This window comes from Aspergillus puulaauensis, chromosome 1 (genome assembly GCF_016861865.1).
Source record: "Aspergillus puulaauensis MK2 DNA, chromosome 1, nearly complete sequence".
NCBI classification, from domain to species: Eukaryota; Fungi; Ascomycota; class Eurotiomycetes; order Eurotiales; family Aspergillaceae; genus Aspergillus; species Aspergillus puulaauensis.
The window spans coordinates 3,946,572-3,962,553 of record NC_054857.1 but is presented as its reverse complement, the minus strand read 5'-3'; the positions used below and the strand labels follow the sequence as shown (position 1 = coordinate 3,962,553).

The following is a 15,982-nucleotide window of genomic DNA, read 5'->3' as shown; positions in this document are numbered from 1 at the left end:
ATTCCAAGTAAAAGAAGATGAAGAAAATTCATTGGGAATCATAACAACCTAAACCGTCCGTGTATATCTAAAAAAGCAAAACCATAACACCTATGCACTATGCATTCGCAACCTTGACCTCCGTCCTCTCAACATGCTCAATATCCAATGCCTTCAGCTCCGCAACAGGCGGAACAGACTCCTCAGTGGGATAAAAGTCTATCTTCCCACCAGACTGGATAACATTCGTGCGATCCAACGTATTCCGGCCACGGGTGTACGGGTCAATCTTCCAATAATTCACACGCAGCCGCTCAATCTGCTCGTCGCGCTGTTTCTGGGCGGCGGCCTCTTCATCCTTGTTTTTCTCTCCGCCGGCCTTGATCCATTGCGACGTCGACTGGAGCAGTCCCTCGCCGATCTTTAGGCGCTCGGCCTGCAGGGCGTCCCTGGTGGCTGTGTCTTCCATTAGGGCGTTCTCGCCCTCGGTGGGCTCGACGTAATTGTAGGTCCAATCTTCGTTGCCGCCTATCTCCTTGGGGAGCTTGTCCATGTCGATGAATTTGCCGAGGTCTTTGGAGCTGTATGTGAAATGGACCTTTGAGACGATTACGGGGTCCATCCAGCCCTTGATGATTTTCCAGATTCCTGTATAAGATTGGTTAGTTTAGAGTTGGGGTTATGAATGCATAATTGGGTGGGCGTACCGGAGAAGACCCAGGGGGCATTGTGGATGAGCATGCATCCGAGGGACTCGGGGTAGTTGTCTTGGAAGCATTCAATGATGAATTTGACGGGGGCGTATTCCTGGTATAATTAGCGTCGCTCGTGGGTATGTTGGGATGGGAAGTACGCACCATGTTGGACAGGCTGAACCCAGTCATATCAAAGACGATGGTCTAAATAGACAGTTAGAACGGATGCCTATAATGATTGGGTTGAATGTGACGTACCACTGTGTCAACCGGGGCCACAAGCAACAGCCGAGTAGACTCAATAATGTGGAGGATAAACCGGTTGATGACTTCATTGCTCTGCGCGGAAGGCTTGTGCAGCTTCACGCGGACAAAACAAAGAGGACGGCCCTGCTGATCATGGCCGTGCTGGAAGCACTTGCCCATGCGCATCTGGGCAAGGAAGCCCTCGCCCTCCTTAGCCTCGTGGGGCTTGGACTTATCCTTAGTCTCCTTGAGAGCCCGCAGTTCAGAGTTCAACAGGACCTTCTCTTCAACCTGGACCTGCTTCATCCGCCACAGCATCGACGATAGCATCATGTTGAAAGACTTGCCAACGTCGAACTTGCGCGCACGGAGGAAACGCAGCAGCAGCCCGTCTGGGTGGTCGTTCTTGGCCGTGCTCATCAGGCCTTCGCGCAGTTCCTCGGCGGTGGTGTCATTCAGGGTATCCTTGATGGACTTGATCTCGGTGGTGGTCAAACCGGTCTCTCTGAGGATTTCGGACAGGTGCGCGGTGAAAGCACTCTTTCCATTCGCTGAGACCACGGTGTCGGTTCTAGCCAAAGTCGAAGGCGGCTTTCCAGTGTCGCCGCTCTGGGTTTCAGTGGGCTGGTCGGGGGCGCCCAGTGAAGCAGCATCCAGCAGGACGAGAATGACATTCCACATTTGCTGGAGCTTTGCTTCCTGTTCCTCGGACAGGTTTCCCAACCAGCCAGGAGGTGTGTGTCCGACAGAAGCCATTGTGCGAAGATAGTATTGAAGTTGTAAAAAGGGGTATATGGAAAGTGCAATGGAATACAGTGAGAAAAAGAAATTGAGAAAGAAAAAGAGTAGTGTAGAATTCAAAATCGAGAAGACTGGGCGAAGGGGTCGATTTAACCTCAACTTCAAGCTGACCAAATATCTGCCCCTCGCTGCAAGCATATGAAATCGAGTCCCCCGCCAGCCCCCGCCAGGATCGACGAACCTCGGATCTTCGACGGCACACAAGGGAAGTCGAGATGGAAATCAAAGAGTCACTCAGGCGGCCTGAGTCGATAGGCCGCAAGCCTGCGCTAGCCGAATGGCGCTTTGCAGTCCTCCAGTCGTAGACCTGCTCGTCCACCCACCCCCTTGCACATCTTACCTACCCCAGAGACCAATTTCGCTTTCTCCCCGTAACGCTCGAGCCAAATTGCATCAAAGTCCAGTGGCGAACGGGACGGGGCTGGACGTCAATCTGGGGCAGACTCAACCAGAATGGCGGGGCATTGTGATTCTCGTGTGTTTCCCTCATCCTGTTTCTGTTCCTTGGTCCGGCTCTCAGATCACACATTGTTTCTCTGATGATTTGCAGAATCCCACGGCGAAAATGCAATGACGATAGCGTGCAGACAGCCCACCGATGACAGCTCCAGGGGTTGCTCGCGACTCTTTCCCGATTGAATCGCCCCGACCGGACTCTCAACGGCCTCCATCCCCATCCTCCATCTCTTCCCGGGCCGACTAGACAAGTCTGGGGACACCGTGCACCCGGTTGACGTTGACCTGCCATCATAATCCCTGTAAGACTAGCTGGGTGGGCCAATGCTAGAACCTGAAGAGTGAAGACCTGTCTTTAGTCGCTCGCTATTTTCGCCAAATCGATCTCCCTTCTGAAACTGGTTCAGATCCACCCCAGACCCCAACCTCGGCGCCAGTCCCAACACGTGCGGCAAGCGCACTGAGCACCCAGTGAACCGCCGCCGAATATAGTTCGCTGCTGACGGGAGTCTTCAAGATGGTCGTTTCAAGTTTTTATCCATGTCTACTCCATATACTACTCAGCAAACATCCATTCTAACGCGCCTCTCTCACAGTCCAGATTCGGCCAACGTCCCGAGAAGTGGACGCACATGAAATACGTACCAACATCCAGGGCCTGCCCTGAAACCGATCGACAGAGACTCAATTGCTAATCACCTCCGCAAATGTGGCAAAGTGCGTGGGGAGAGATGCTCTGTATTCTGGGAATACCTACCCAATCCCACAGCCAACAATCGGGACTGCGCGAGGATGGATCCATAATCCATACAGATCGGCATCTTGACTGACTTATACGGTAGTTGGCGGGCCCCAGACTCCCGGTAATGTATATGCGGGGGAGGCACAAGCGCCCGCTAGGTCGAGTCGACTACTGTACGACTACGGCGTGCTTCCTCGAGGATCCTCTGTGCTGGGTCACTTTCAAGATAAACCTTACGTAGTGCGGTGTGCGACCTTATCTATGATGTCGTCGGTTGGTTTGACTACACCTGCCGAGCGGATGGTATCATAAGGCTTGACGCCAGATTGCGCATGCGCGGATCCACCCCACAGGACGCTTTAATGACGGGATCTGGAGGGGAATATTTCCTAAAAAGTGAAAAGTAGCGATCTGAATAATCAGTATACGAGGATTAAGGATAGATGGTATACGGTGTACACTGTACATGTTAGATTAGGAGGCCTCCAATACACCTGCCAGCACTCCGTACATCCAAGAAAGAATATCGAGCTGCCATTATGGTAACGAGGTCTGCGGCACGAATGAAATGCTGCTCGGTAATACCCCGTTTTCCATCTGGCTTGACGTTTTCCTCTGTCGCACCCATTTGGCTGTCTTCCCGACCCAGTCCTACTAAGGTTATCCTCAAAGTGATTCCCCAGACAAACTTGGCTTCTACTAGCCAAAGTCTCCCCTCACGTCGACACCATCCTCGCAACAATACCCGAGGCCGCAGACGAAAATAGTCGGAACCACTGAGCAGCAGATCACACCGCTAGCGATCAACGACCAAACAGGGTTAGCACTAGGGCAAACAGGCGAAAGACAAGAACCAAGCCTAGACCTCCGGGCAATGGGTTGATGAGGTCACAGAATACGCAAAAGCTGCCTGTTTTGACTTTCTTCTAGATATTGAATGGGTTACGTGAGTGTAGAATAGGGAGCCTACCACTGGGCTCGCTGGGGAGGTTCGCCTTATGCTTTAAAATAGAACGAGGCGGTGATAGTAGAGAGAAAAGCTGAATAGGAGAAATGAGAGCCGTGATTTAAAGATGAAAAAGTGCCTGCTTAGCTGGCGTTAGGGAGCTGGGGGACGGTCAAACAGGGAGGAAGCTTAAAGTCCAGTCTCCAGCTTCGCCCGAAATCTACGATAGAATACCTATTCAACACCTGCTTGGGTTCCGGCTGCCCAGAGGGGGTTTCTTCGCGCAGCCGTATATGAAGACATCCATCATCTGGTGAAACTGTAGGCTAGAATGTTTGAAGAGACCCGTTCCAGCTTGGCGACTGTTATGATTCTTAGTTTTCTGGCTCGGTGTAGTAAAATGAAGAGATAACCATAGCACGATTTAGCGTATCTCTTCCACGGATTTTCCAATGGGCAAAGCCATTTTCGTAGATCTCATGTTGAGTTGGTCGAGTACAACGCGGGGCGAAGGCGCAATTGTTGCCGTTGTACCTAGCGACAGCAGCTCGGAAATACTCCGCCTCCGACGTTTTATCGTTCGCCTTCAATTTCATTCGTCACCATCCCTGACTGTTATTAGATCCGATCTCAATAATGCCAATCGAGCAATGCAACGACTCAATATGAGGCCATACTAGCAGCAGTGGTTGCTAGTCCTGCCGGAATGGTCAAAACCGCAACGCGCGACTACAGTTGTCCGCGGTGTTCCCGCACTTTCGCCCGCCTGGAACATCTGCAGCGCCACGAACGATCGCGTAATTAATTCCCCAGTTCGTTCCACCGGGAGGATCAACTTGCTGACCCTGATTAGATACCAAAGAGAAACCATTTGGCTGCGATAAATGTGCAAAGTCCTTCACACGCAAGGACTTGCTGGTTCGCCATGAGCGCCTCGTCCACAGTTCGCCTCCGGCAGCTCACACCCCTGACCAAACCCCCACAGCGTCTACGCAACAGGTCTTTGATGGCCTCAATGTGTTGGCATCTGCTGTGACCGAGCACCCGTTTCCTAGAACACCGGGGAACGATCAACATCTATTACCCGCGACACATGGAACGTTTCCAACAGCACCAGCGACCGAGCCCACTCCGTTCAGTGAGCCTTTCGCATACGAAGGCGACGATTTTACGTCGTTTCTAGATAGTATTCCCCTACCTAGCCACCCATACTCGCCAACCTACCAACCATTGCCGTTGTTTCCTCCGCTGCAGTTTGACTCGGGGGCTGAATATCCCTCGACCTTTGGGCATGATAATGCTGCAACACCAGTGCTTCCTCGCCATGGAACACAACTACCGTCGTTGCAACCGGATGAATCCCAACCGCCTCATAGAGCCCGTCCACCGAAAGTTCCAGTTGCGGTAACGACACAGTGTCGCGACCGAATTGTTAACGAACTACGTGACTACTCGAATGTGGTTTCAGATCTCACTATTCCGTCGCGACATGCTCTTTCGCGCTGCCTCACGGGGTATGTCAATGGATATCACGATCACTATCCGTTTCTGCATATCCCAACATTTAATATTGAGGCGAGTCCTCTGCATTTCATCCTATCCATGGCTTCACTGGGTGCCCAATACTGCAGAGAACATGACACCAGCATCAGCCTTTTCCACCTTGCCAAATCTGTAACCTTGGAGCACATACGCCGGGATCTTCAGTGGAACGGTGCTGGCAATCGAGATCTTGGAGTAACCTCGCCCGACAGTCAAAGTCACGACATCCTGGAAACCGTTCAGTCCTTGCTTATGCTGACGTCAGTCTCCTCCTGGTTTGAACATTACCCGCCTCATTATGAGGCTCTCTATTTGCGAAGCTTGATGGAGACATTGCTTCGGAAGCATGGTTTAAATGAGCTCCCACGCCAGGATGGGTCGTGGGAGAGTTGGATTCGGAACGAAAGCGCAAAGAGAACAAAGCTAATCGTGTTCTGCTTCTTTGGCATCCATACAATTGTATTTGACATCCCATCCCTGATCCTGACCGAAGAGATTACCCTCGATCTGCCCTGCACAGAGAAAGAATGGACGGCCGCTACTGCGAGTCAGTGGATTGAATGCAGACAGCAGGGCCCCAAAAGCCCTAAGTTGCAGGATGCCTTGAACTCATTGTTCACCCGCAGCCCCAGCGCGGGTGGACAGTTGGAAAGCTTCACCTCTCTTGGCGGCTACGTCCTGATCCACGCTATCATTCAGACTATCTGGCTCACTCAAAAGGCATGCCGCGTTCCAATGAGTAATAGCAGCTCTTTATCACCAGCTCAGATAACCCCACTGGAACAAGCTTTAGAGAACTGGTGCCAATGCTGGGAACGCAACCAGGAGTCCTCTATAGATCCGTTCAACCCCCACGGCCCGATCTCATTTACATCCACAGCCCTACTACGACTGGCATATATCCGCCTCAACGCTGATTTCAGTTCCGCACGGCGCCTCCAAACATGGAACCCAGACGAAATCGCAAGATCCCTTCGACAGAATCTCTCGGTTCAGCGCAGCGACAGATTAACTCGCGCCGCCCTGCATTGTGCCCATGCACTAAGCACCCCCATAAAACTGGGCATAAACTACGTTGCCCGCACACTAGTCGTCTCATGGTCCAACCAGTACGCCCTCTGCTCCCTAGAGTGTGCCGTCCTTCTAGCCAAGTGGCTCGAAACCGCCACCCTGCCAAATCCCCAACCGAAATTAACCGAGCAAGAAACAAAGCTGCTCGAGTTCGTCATTGAAATGGTCATGGAGGCTCAGCATGGAGTGTCGCGGTCGTGGCTTTTGGAAAATAACACGCGGTTGAGTGCGGTTGTGACAAGGCTTTGGGCTCGCTTGTTTACGGCGGATTATATCTATGAACTTGTCAATTTGATTGGCCGGTCGTTAAATCGCTATGCGGACCTCTTAGAAGGTATTGATGCTTCCTGAGCATCGATCATGCATAACCTTAACGCGATGAGCTGGTTGGACAGACTGATCCCGTGTCCGAGACATTCGCGCAACCAAAGCGATTGGAAGACAAACGATGCTCCCACTTCGCGGGCAAACCTGCCTCGGTATGATTTGCCAGAGTCGGAACTCATGCTATCACGCTACATTCCGATTATCTGGTTGCACATTGTTGACTTCAGACGATAAGTGTAGCCAAAGCGTATACTCCAAACCACCATGGCCCTTCTCGGGGCCTGATGAGAGGACCCATACCTGTATAATGCCGTGACGATGTACGGAATGAAATATGTACCCTATTATGGGGTAGCTATGTGTAGATATATTATGATACCTGTTTAAAGACCCATAGATCTGACTTGCGAGGAAAGGATACACTACCCGAGGTTGATGCCATAACTGTCATCAAATCTCGGACTAGCTAGATATGAGTCTAGTATATCCTTTTTACAATTGCAACGCTAAAAGCTATACGCAATAACTGACTTAATGTAATCGTGGTTAAAAGCAGCGGGAGATCCTAAAAGGAATTCAGACGCCTCAGGCATCAGTCTACCCAAAGCGGAACAGCCCACCCCACATTTTCTGCCGCATATTTTTCCAGGCGGTGAACGAATTTTGGTTATCGGTATCGTGTATCGATTTTTTTGAACCTTCTACTACCTCCCTGGTATTCGCCAGGAAGGCCGCCATTGAGACCCTTATTCGCCAAGATGAAGTATGTCCTCGTTTCCGGTGGTGTTATCTCCGGTGTCGGAAAGGGTATTATCGCAAGCAGCACCGGGTTGCTCCTGAAAACTGCTGGCTTGTCGGTCTCGAGTATTAAGATCGATCCTTACTTGAACCCAGATGCCGGTCTTATGAACGTTAGTCTTAGCCACGTCGTCTCCCACCATTTGCCTTCGATATGTCTCTAACTTGTGTGTTCATAGCCTCTGGAGTACGATCCCCGCCATTGCCCTCTCCCTGCCCCCCGCATACACTGACTCGTTTGAAAGGCACGGAGAATGCTTCGTCTTGGACGATGGAGGTGAAGCCGATTTGGATCTAGGAAACTACGAGCGTTATCTTGGAGTTACGCTCGGCAGAGATAACAACATTACAACGGGCAAAATCTACCAACATGTGATTGAGAAGGAGCGTCGGGGTGACTACTTGGGAAAGACGGGTATGACCGTGCTTTGGCCTGTGTGTATGGGCTATGGGGCTGACTTGGGTAGTTCAAATTGTGCCGCACCTTACCAACGAAATCCAAAGTGTCAGTATTTGTCTATTCATGTTCTGGGACTGGGTTAACGGTTGTCGATAGTGGGTTGAAAGAGTTGCCAGGGTTCCTATCGATGAGTCCGGAAGGGAACCAGACGTTTGCATCAGTATGTGTCTCCTTTTTTTTTTTTTTTTTTTTTTTTAAAAAATCTGGGGTTTACTAACGTTTTATAGTTGAGGTAAGCTGGATGCCGAAGCTATAGTATGCTTGGGCTAACTATGACCTTTTCGCGTGCAGTTGGGAGGAACTGGTAAGTAGACTCTGTACGCGTCAACTGTTGAACGTTGCTAATTACTTCATTGTAGTTGGTGATATCGAAAGTGCCCCGTTCGTTGAAGCTATGAGCCAGCTTCAACGACGCGTCGGAAAGGCAAACTTCCTCCAGATCCATGTCAGTTACGTGCCTCTGATTGGCTCGGAGCAAAAGACCAAGCCTACCCAACGCGCCATCAGCGATGTTCGCAGCGGTGGCCTCAGACCCGATCTGATCGCGTGCCGTTGTGAAACCCCACTGGAGGAATCGACGACCCGCAAGATCGCCAATACCTGCCAAGTGGAACGGGACCAGGTAGTTGGCGTGCACAACGTGTCGACAACTTACCAGGTGCCCATCCTCCTGGAAACACAAGGATTTTTGAACACGCTCAAGGATCTCCTTGAGATCAACACCATTCACATTGACGGCAAATACATGGAGCAGGGCAAGATCATGTGGCAGAAATGGCACGGTCTCGCCATGAGCCAAGACCACGTATTTGACACAGTCTCAATTGTGTTGGTTGGTAAGTATACGAGTCTACACGACTCGTATCTGAGTGTAACAAAGGCACTGGAGCACGCCTCCATGCATTGCCAGAAGAAACTCAATCTGGTCTGGGTAGAGTCATCCCACCTGGAGGAGGACCACCAGCAAGAAAACCCCGCCGAATACTACAAGGCTTGGCACGCTGTTTCCACAGCGGACGGCATTCTCATCCCAGTATGTTTCATTGCACTCTCATTGCACTTTGTTCTAATATCGGAGTAGGGTGGTTTCGGTCAGCGCGGTACCGAGGGCATGATCAAGTGTGCCGAATGGGCCCGTACAAAGAACGTCCCCTTCCTTGGCATTTGCCTTGGGTTGCAGGTAGCTGTGATCGAATACGCTCGCAACATCTGCAATATGAAACAAGCGGACAGCGCAGAGTTCAATGAAGAATCTGAGCAGCCTGCCATCGTCTACATGCCGGAAATTGACAAATCCAAGATGGGGGGTACAATGCGGCTGGGTAAGCGGCCGACGCTGTTCCAAGATGGTACAGAGTGGTCCAAGTTCCGCAAGCTGTACGGCAACAAGCAAGAGATCTGGGAGCGCCATCGTCACCGCTACGAGGTGAACCCGGATCTGGTGGATCAACTGGAGAGCGCCGGTCTCTCGTTCATTGGAAAAGACGAGAGCGGCAAGCGAATGGAAGTGATCGAGCTCAAGGACCACCGATGGTATGTCGGTGTTCAATTCCACCCGGAATACCTGAGCCGTGTTATTACGCCCAGCAAGAGCTTCCTCGGATTCTTCGCGGCGGCTGCGGGATGTCTTGATGAGATCACCGAGACCTTCCAGGGAGCCCACGACCTCAGCCATCTGGAGGTCCGACCCAAAGTGAATTCGGTTTAGCGAGTAATGTAGATGTTTGCGTTTGTTATGGTAGACCGTTCTCATGAAAGAGTTGACAAAATATATGAATCTATGAATATTATGCATAAACGTGCCGTGATTCTTCATGTAGAGGACCATTCCTTTTAATGACGAGTCATGCAGTTCTTGTCTATATAAAGCAGCTCACCGAACCGAAAACTCCCTGGTAACAAGCACCCCCCTTCTCCCTCCAACAATCCCTCTCCGACTCTCACCAGAATTATCCGTGCCCGCATCCTCATCCCCATCTAACACCTCATTCCCCCCTCTACTCCCCATCGTCTCCAACCCAAACGCCTCGACCGTCGACTCACACCGACTCCGACTCCTACTAGCACCAACACCCCCATCCCCATCCCGATGCCCATGCACCTCACTATTCCCAAAGAAATCCCCCTGCCCACCACCCACATACTCCCCTCCCAGGTTATACCCCGGATACCGATTCTTCTTGTTATACTTCGACCGCGACCGCGACCGATACCGATAAGAGTGCGATCCCAGCCCCGAGCCCTGCTTGACAACGAACAACCGCAGCGAGGGCAGACAAGACGTCACGATGGCCGAGGAGTTCTCGAGCATGCTGTACAGCTGGAACTTGACGGGGTCGACGTTGCCGCTGTCTGGGTTTGCGATTACCAGACGCAGGACCGCGAAGAGGATGGGGATTAGTGGTAAGGAGAAGATTGCGGCCAGGATGTATTTCTTCCCCGGCGGGATTTGGAGCGTGTGGAGGAGGGGGAAGGGGATTAGCATTACTGTAGAGGAGATTGTTAGTTTGACTATTTAGATGTTTCTAGGGGATATAAGTGTATAAATAAGGGAGAGTACTTAGTATGTCGCCGGCGATATCGGTGCCGACGGTGAACTTGAAGACGAGATTCGAGTAGTAGACGTCTCGCGCGGAGCTGCATTTTCCTATATTCGGTCAATAACTTTCCCAGTCTCCCTCTCTCTCTCTCTCATGAATGCAGGTTGGGTACCTAGGGTAAAGAAATTCCGAATCGGATCACAGGCCAGATTCTGCAGCACGACAAGAGTCACCCAAGTCGAAGCCGTGACCGCACACATGGTCCACCAAAAGACCTTCATCGGCGAACGCACCGAGTCAAACAGGCGCCAGAAGAACGAGAGCAGCGAGAACTTGACCGTCCACAGGGTCGTCCAGAGCAGGAAGTCGACGGCGAACTGCAGACGCAGGAAGAGCGAGGCGCGGTCCATGAACGCGGCGTCCATGGCCTGCGTCTCGGGGTCGAAGGTCTGGACCTCATACATGGGCGGGATCGCGATCTGGTAGACGATTGCGGTGGCTAGGTGGCAGACGATGGCGAAGAAGATCCAGTAGTCGTTGACGAAGAAGCGGCCGCTGTAGCGGTATTGGACGTGCGTGCGGATGGCGACGAAGATTATTGATAGGATGATGCCGATCCACATCAGGGCCTGACAGGGTTAGTATCGGGTATTAAAGAGAGATGGAGGTAAAGGGTGAGGATACCGAGAGACCCTGCTGGGAGATGTATGGCGAGGCCATGGTGGTTTACCTCGTCTCGTGCTGGTCATGCAGCGAGAACGACGCAGGGGCCGTGGCGTTGGGCAACATCTGATATAAATGAGGGCAGCAGTTTGAAATGCGCGTCCTGGTGCATGAATCATGAATCATGAATGTCGAGATTGGGCGTTGATTCGATCAGTTGTCGGGCTGTTAGGGTTTCATCTCGTGGTGCCGGATCATCAGCACGAGCTGAGTGCGCCAACCAGGACGGGCAGCCGGCTGGATCTGATAGATCACTTTGTACAGATAGAATTATGAAAAATAGCCCCATCAGCGGCAAGCCCGGACGGCCCAGGACGCGGTGGAGTGGGCTCTGCAGCTGTCATGTTGGCGGCGTGCAGCACTAGCCGCCCGCTAACTGCGCGGCTTCATCTATACAGCCCTATCCCATCCACCCATTGGGCCGTCTTTCCCTGCGTCTCCCGCCGTCGATTTCCCATGTACCTAGTCTGGATCCGTCGAATGACTCGACTTCCAGGAGAGCAGGCCGGCCGAGTCTCAGTACAAAACCCAAGACGCTCCCAGGTCTCCAGCAAACCCGCGACCGATCTGACCTGTCATCGCACAGAATGCATCTCCTCCCCTATCCAGCTCTGCTGCTCAGCCTCTGCGGCCTCTCTCTCGCCGTCCTCGGCCTGGAAATCGGAATTGATGTCGAGACGGACTCCTCCCCACCGATCTACACCAGCACCACCATCACCACCCAGACAGATCCAACCCCCCTCCGTCTCCTCCCCACCCTCCTCGCATCCTCCCCCTCCATCCGCACAATCAACACAACACCCAGTGAGTCCATCCGCACCACACTGGCCCTCTACCCCCTCGCCATCGACGGGAAAGACTTCGCCTCCCTATCCTCCATCTTCGCCCCCGACGCCATCGCAAACTACTCCGCGCCCCTGAACGTCCTCACCCCGCTACAATCCATCCAGGACACACTAAGCGCTAGTCTAGCATGCGTCGCGACGCAGCATAGCCTGGGCACGCAGATTATTGATGTCCTCTCGCCGCTGGAGGCGCGCAGCGTGACGTACTTCACGGCGTCGCATTTTGGGAGGAGCGCGAAGATGGCGGGCCAGGTTGCTACGGCCCATGGGCAGTATCAGGATTTGTGGCGCAGGCAGGAGGATGGGAGTTGGAGGGTTGTTGTTAGGAATTTGGTTTATATGGTATTCCCTCCTTTTCTTTCTATCCTTGTGTGTGTGTGGTGCATGCTAATTGAGTAGAGCGAGGTTATCGGGAACCAGGCGGTGTTCAGGTGCTGATGGTGAGCTAGGAGCGACCGAGTATAATTAATTAGTATATCGCATAATTCTACAATTCATCCTGTTCGGTCTAGCCCTAAGAGACAATCAGATTCCAATGTCAGCGGTGATCCTTGCGCCACTGAGGCCAGAAAGGTGCAATTCTATGTATCAGCTCCTGCATTCTTGGTATAAGCCTAGATAGTATTGTCTGGGATAGTAGGGTCCAATTGGCTACTAGGAAGTCGAGTGTCTTGTTGGAACGTGTCTCAGACTGTATACAATGGGTTTTATTCTTGCCTAACGGCCATGTAAGACGAGAGTCCATCGAAACATGACTTGTGTGAGCTGGTTTCACTCATCACTGGACTAGTTGGTGCGAAGAAAAGAGCACGAGGTAGGGGAATTAGGGTTAAGTACCCCGTACAGATGGCGATCAATGCACGGTTGGTCTGTCTTTTTCCACATTCTCTCTATGAAAGCTCATATTAGATACTATAACAAGGCATAATTCAAGTCTGCAACGGAAATCCCATCGGCAGTTGGAAATCAGACCTCGGAATAACCCCAAACAGCCGCCCAACCACATCCAGCGTTTGAGAGTCAAGACTTCTTAATTAAAGCTTGGAGTCGGCATTGGCGACTCTGCCCATCTACCGACCGGCTTCATGATCTCCACCGGCCGCGCCATCAGGGCTCGGGATAGGATGGTGCTTGCATGCTAACCCCGGACCCCCTGTTGATTCTCCAGACCCGATGCAGAATGACAGAATGACCCACAGCCCAGTATCCCCGCGACCCCAGCTATAGATATGTTGGCCCCGACCCCAGGGCCCGACAGGGTAGCAGGTGTTGGACGCACAGCACCATGGACCACCAAAACACGCTGGAAAAGACACGGTCCTCCTGTGTGGAGGAAGCAGGAAACACCATTCTCGAAGCCAGTGCTCTCTCAGAGCAGCACCAGGCGTATCTCCTGCAACGCCATGGCACCCTAGACCTCGACCCAATCCCCAGCATGGACCCGGCTGATCCATACAACTGGCCTCAGTGGAAGGTAATCGAAACCTCCAGCCGTTAAGCTCGAATCTAACAGACAAGAAAACATCCAACCTAGCTCTAGTCGCCTTCCACGCCTGCATGGGCACCTTCACCGCAGCGGCCATCATCCCAGCCTACGAAGCCATCGCCGAAGACGTCGGCGTCTCCATCCAGCGAGTCAGCTATCTCACCTCCCTCCAGATCGCCATCCTAGGCGGCGCCCCGCTGCTCTGGAAACCACTGTCCCACCGCTTCGGGCGTCGCCCAATCTTCCTCCTGTCGCTGGTGCTCAGCTGCGTGTGTAACGTCGGCTGCGCCAAAAGCCCAGACTACGCCTCCATGGCGGCCTGTCGAGCGCTGGTGTCGTTCTTCATTTCCCCAGCCATGGCCCTCGGCAGCGCAGTCGTCATGGAGACTTTCTTCAAGCACCAGCGCGCGGCGTACATGGGGGTCTGGACGGTAATGGTCACCCTAGGAGTGCCGGTTGGGCCATTTATATTCGGCTTTGTCGCCGAGAGAGTGGGCTATCGCTGGATCTACTGGGTCCTGGCAATTGTACGTTCTACATGTTCTATGGTGCGGTATGAGCCTAACAGACCAGACCAACGCATGTCAATTCATCCTATACATCTTCTTCGGCCCGGAAACACGATACACAGGTTTATCCTCCTCCTCGCCGTTCAAAAGGGAATATCTAACCCTCACCCGCATCGACCCAACCCCCCTCACAGCGTCTGAATTCCTGCACCCTCTCTCCCTCTTCACCAACATCCCCGTCCTCCTCGCCGCAGTTGCCTACAGCATGGTCTTCCTCTTCGCCTCGGTCCTCAACTCCGTCGAAGTGCCCCAGCTCCTACAGCAGAAATTCGCCCTCAACGCCGAACAGCTCGGCCTGCAATTCCTCGGTCTCATCATCGGCTCTCTCCTGGGCGAGCAAATGGGCGGATACATGTCCGATCTATGGATGAGCGCGCGCGCGCGTAAACTAAGCAAAAACAATAACAGTAACAATACCAGTAATACCAGACCACCCCCCGAATTCCGGCTCTGGCTCAGCTACTTCGGGTTCCTGGTGACTATTGCCGGGATGGTGGTGTTTCTGGTTTGCACTGAGCAGGCAGCCAGCGGGGCCGGGCGCTGGGTTGTCTCGCCGGTTGTTGGCACGGGCATTGCGGCGTTTGGGAATCAGGTTGTGACGACCGTGCTTACGACTTATGCGGTTGATACGCATCCTGCTGATGCTGGGGGCGTGGGTGTGTTTATTAACTTTGTGAGGTCGACGTGGGGCTTTATTGGGCCGTTTTGGTATGTCTCCTCTCTCTCTTTCTTTCTCTCTATATATATGTGTGTGCGTCTGTATATATATTTGATGATTCTAACTGCGCAGGTTCACGTCCATGTTCGAGAGCGTGGGAATCGCAAAGAGCTCTGGTGTAGTGACGGCGTTGATTATGGGTGCGAGTTTCTTCCCTACGGTGTTTTTGCACCTACAGGGTCATCGGCTGCGACGGGGAAATGGGAAGCAGGATCACGGTTGAAACTGTGTAATCAAGTACTGGAATACCTTTAGATATAGAATGTTTACTGCGTGACTTTGAGACACCCCTCATGGTGCAATTACCCTGATGGATGAACTCGCTGTGGTTGGTTACGGTGCAGGAGTTGTTGAAATATTTACCTTATTTTATGAAATTATAGCATCAACACAAAGGATTCACTTATTCGGATTCGTATCCGCGATATCCGGTCCGGCGGCTAAAGGGCAAAGACACTGGAATGCGCAGTGTCAAGTAAATCCAACATTTCCGTCGCAGGGGATTCTGATTGGCCCGCATTTCTGGATTCAACAACAAATCTGAAATGGCTCAAATGAGGGCGAACTTCCAAGCCAGAGGATGGCTATTGGAACCACGGTTGAGGGTTCCAGTCAGTTCCAGTGGAGACTGCAAGATTGCTGGCGAGCAACGAGCCATACGCAGCCTTTAGCCTTTGGTCGAGCGGGCGAGTGTTCTTTGTTAGAGATCAGATCTTGATATGATGATCGGCAAGAATCGAGATCGAGTCAACCACAGCCAGTCCACACGCAAACTCTAATCTCCAACCAAGACCAGCCCAACCAAACAACTGCACACGGTCGAACCAGTGCCTGACTCGGGTGAACAGCCGAGCTGCTCCGGTGCTAGATGAATGTGCCGTCTCCGAACCAAACCCGCGGAGCTCGTATACAAAGCATATCTGCGTTGTGGACAGCTGAACAGCCCGAATTGGAAGACTCAACGATCGTCCACGACCTGTCAGGAACCAGGGGCTCGTTGCCAAGAACAAGCTCGATATGTCATCTTTGGTTGGGTCT

General features: G+C 52.4%; 7 protein-coding genes across 7 annotated transcripts; 5 read left to right on the top strand and 2 right to left on the bottom strand.

Moving 5' to 3' along the window:
• Positions 1-97: 97 nt before the first annotated feature.
• Positions 98-1,859, bottom strand: APUU_11563S (CRAL-TRIO domain-containing protein; the record flags this gene model as incomplete). The annotated part of the gene is made up of 4 exons (XM_041697667.1): positions 98-627; positions 687-786; positions 837-878; positions 933-1,859. The coding sequence occupies 4 exons, from the start codon at positions 1,857-1,859 to the stop codon at positions 98-100; spliced, it is 1,599 nt and encodes a 532-aa protein (XP_041550929.1).
• Positions 1,860-4,571: 2,712 nt separating this feature from the next.
• APUU_11562A (transcription factor domain-containing protein) lies at positions 4,572-6,829 on the top strand (the record flags this gene model as incomplete). The annotated part of the gene is made up of 2 exons (XM_041697666.1): positions 4,572-4,662; positions 4,719-6,829. 2 exons carry the CDS (start codon positions 4,572-4,574, stop codon positions 6,827-6,829), a joined length of 2,202 nt encoding a protein of 733 aa, XP_041550928.1.
• Positions 6,830-7,563: 734 nt separating this feature from the next.
• On the top strand, positions 7,564-8,319 carry URA7_2 (CTP synthase ura7; the record flags this gene model as incomplete). The annotated part of the gene is made up of 6 exons (XM_041697665.1): positions 7,564-7,716; positions 7,783-7,790; positions 7,849-8,018; positions 8,071-8,108; positions 8,160-8,223; positions 8,291-8,319. The coding sequence occupies 6 exons, from the start codon at positions 7,564-7,566 to the stop codon at positions 8,317-8,319; spliced, it is 462 nt and encodes a 153-aa protein (XP_041550927.1).
• Positions 8,320-8,457: 138 nt separating this feature from the next.
• Positions 8,458-9,771, top strand: URA7_1 (CTP synthase ura7; the record flags this gene model as incomplete). Its single annotated transcript, XM_041697664.1, has 2 exons — positions 8,458-9,096; positions 9,145-9,771. The coding sequence occupies 2 exons, from the start codon at positions 8,458-8,460 to the stop codon at positions 9,769-9,771; spliced, it is 1,266 nt and encodes a 421-aa protein (XP_041550926.1).
• Positions 9,772-9,936: 165 nt separating this feature from the next.
• Positions 9,937-11,323, bottom strand: APUU_11559S (uncharacterized protein; the record flags this gene model as incomplete). The annotated part of the gene is made up of 4 exons (XM_041697662.1): positions 9,937-10,550; positions 10,624-10,710; positions 10,776-11,232; positions 11,288-11,323. 4 exons carry the CDS (start codon positions 11,321-11,323, stop codon positions 9,937-9,939), a joined length of 1,194 nt encoding a protein of 397 aa, XP_041550925.1.
• A 590-nt stretch (positions 11,324-11,913) lies between these two features.
• APUU_11558A (nuclear transport factor 2 family protein) lies at positions 11,914-12,609 on the top strand (the record flags this gene model as incomplete). Its single annotated transcript, XM_041697661.1, has 2 exons — positions 11,914-12,513; positions 12,571-12,609. The coding sequence occupies 2 exons, from the start codon at positions 11,914-11,916 to the stop codon at positions 12,607-12,609; spliced, it is 639 nt and encodes a 212-aa protein (XP_041550924.1).
• Positions 12,610-13,456: 847 nt separating this feature from the next.
• On the top strand, positions 13,457-15,167 carry APUU_11557A (putative MFS multidrug transporter; the record flags this gene model as incomplete). Its single annotated transcript, XM_041697660.1, has 4 exons — positions 13,457-13,645; positions 13,690-14,184; positions 14,231-14,934; positions 15,017-15,167. 4 exons carry the CDS (start codon positions 13,457-13,459, stop codon positions 15,165-15,167), a joined length of 1,539 nt encoding a protein of 512 aa, XP_041550923.1.
• Positions 15,168-15,982: the final 815 nt, after the last annotated feature.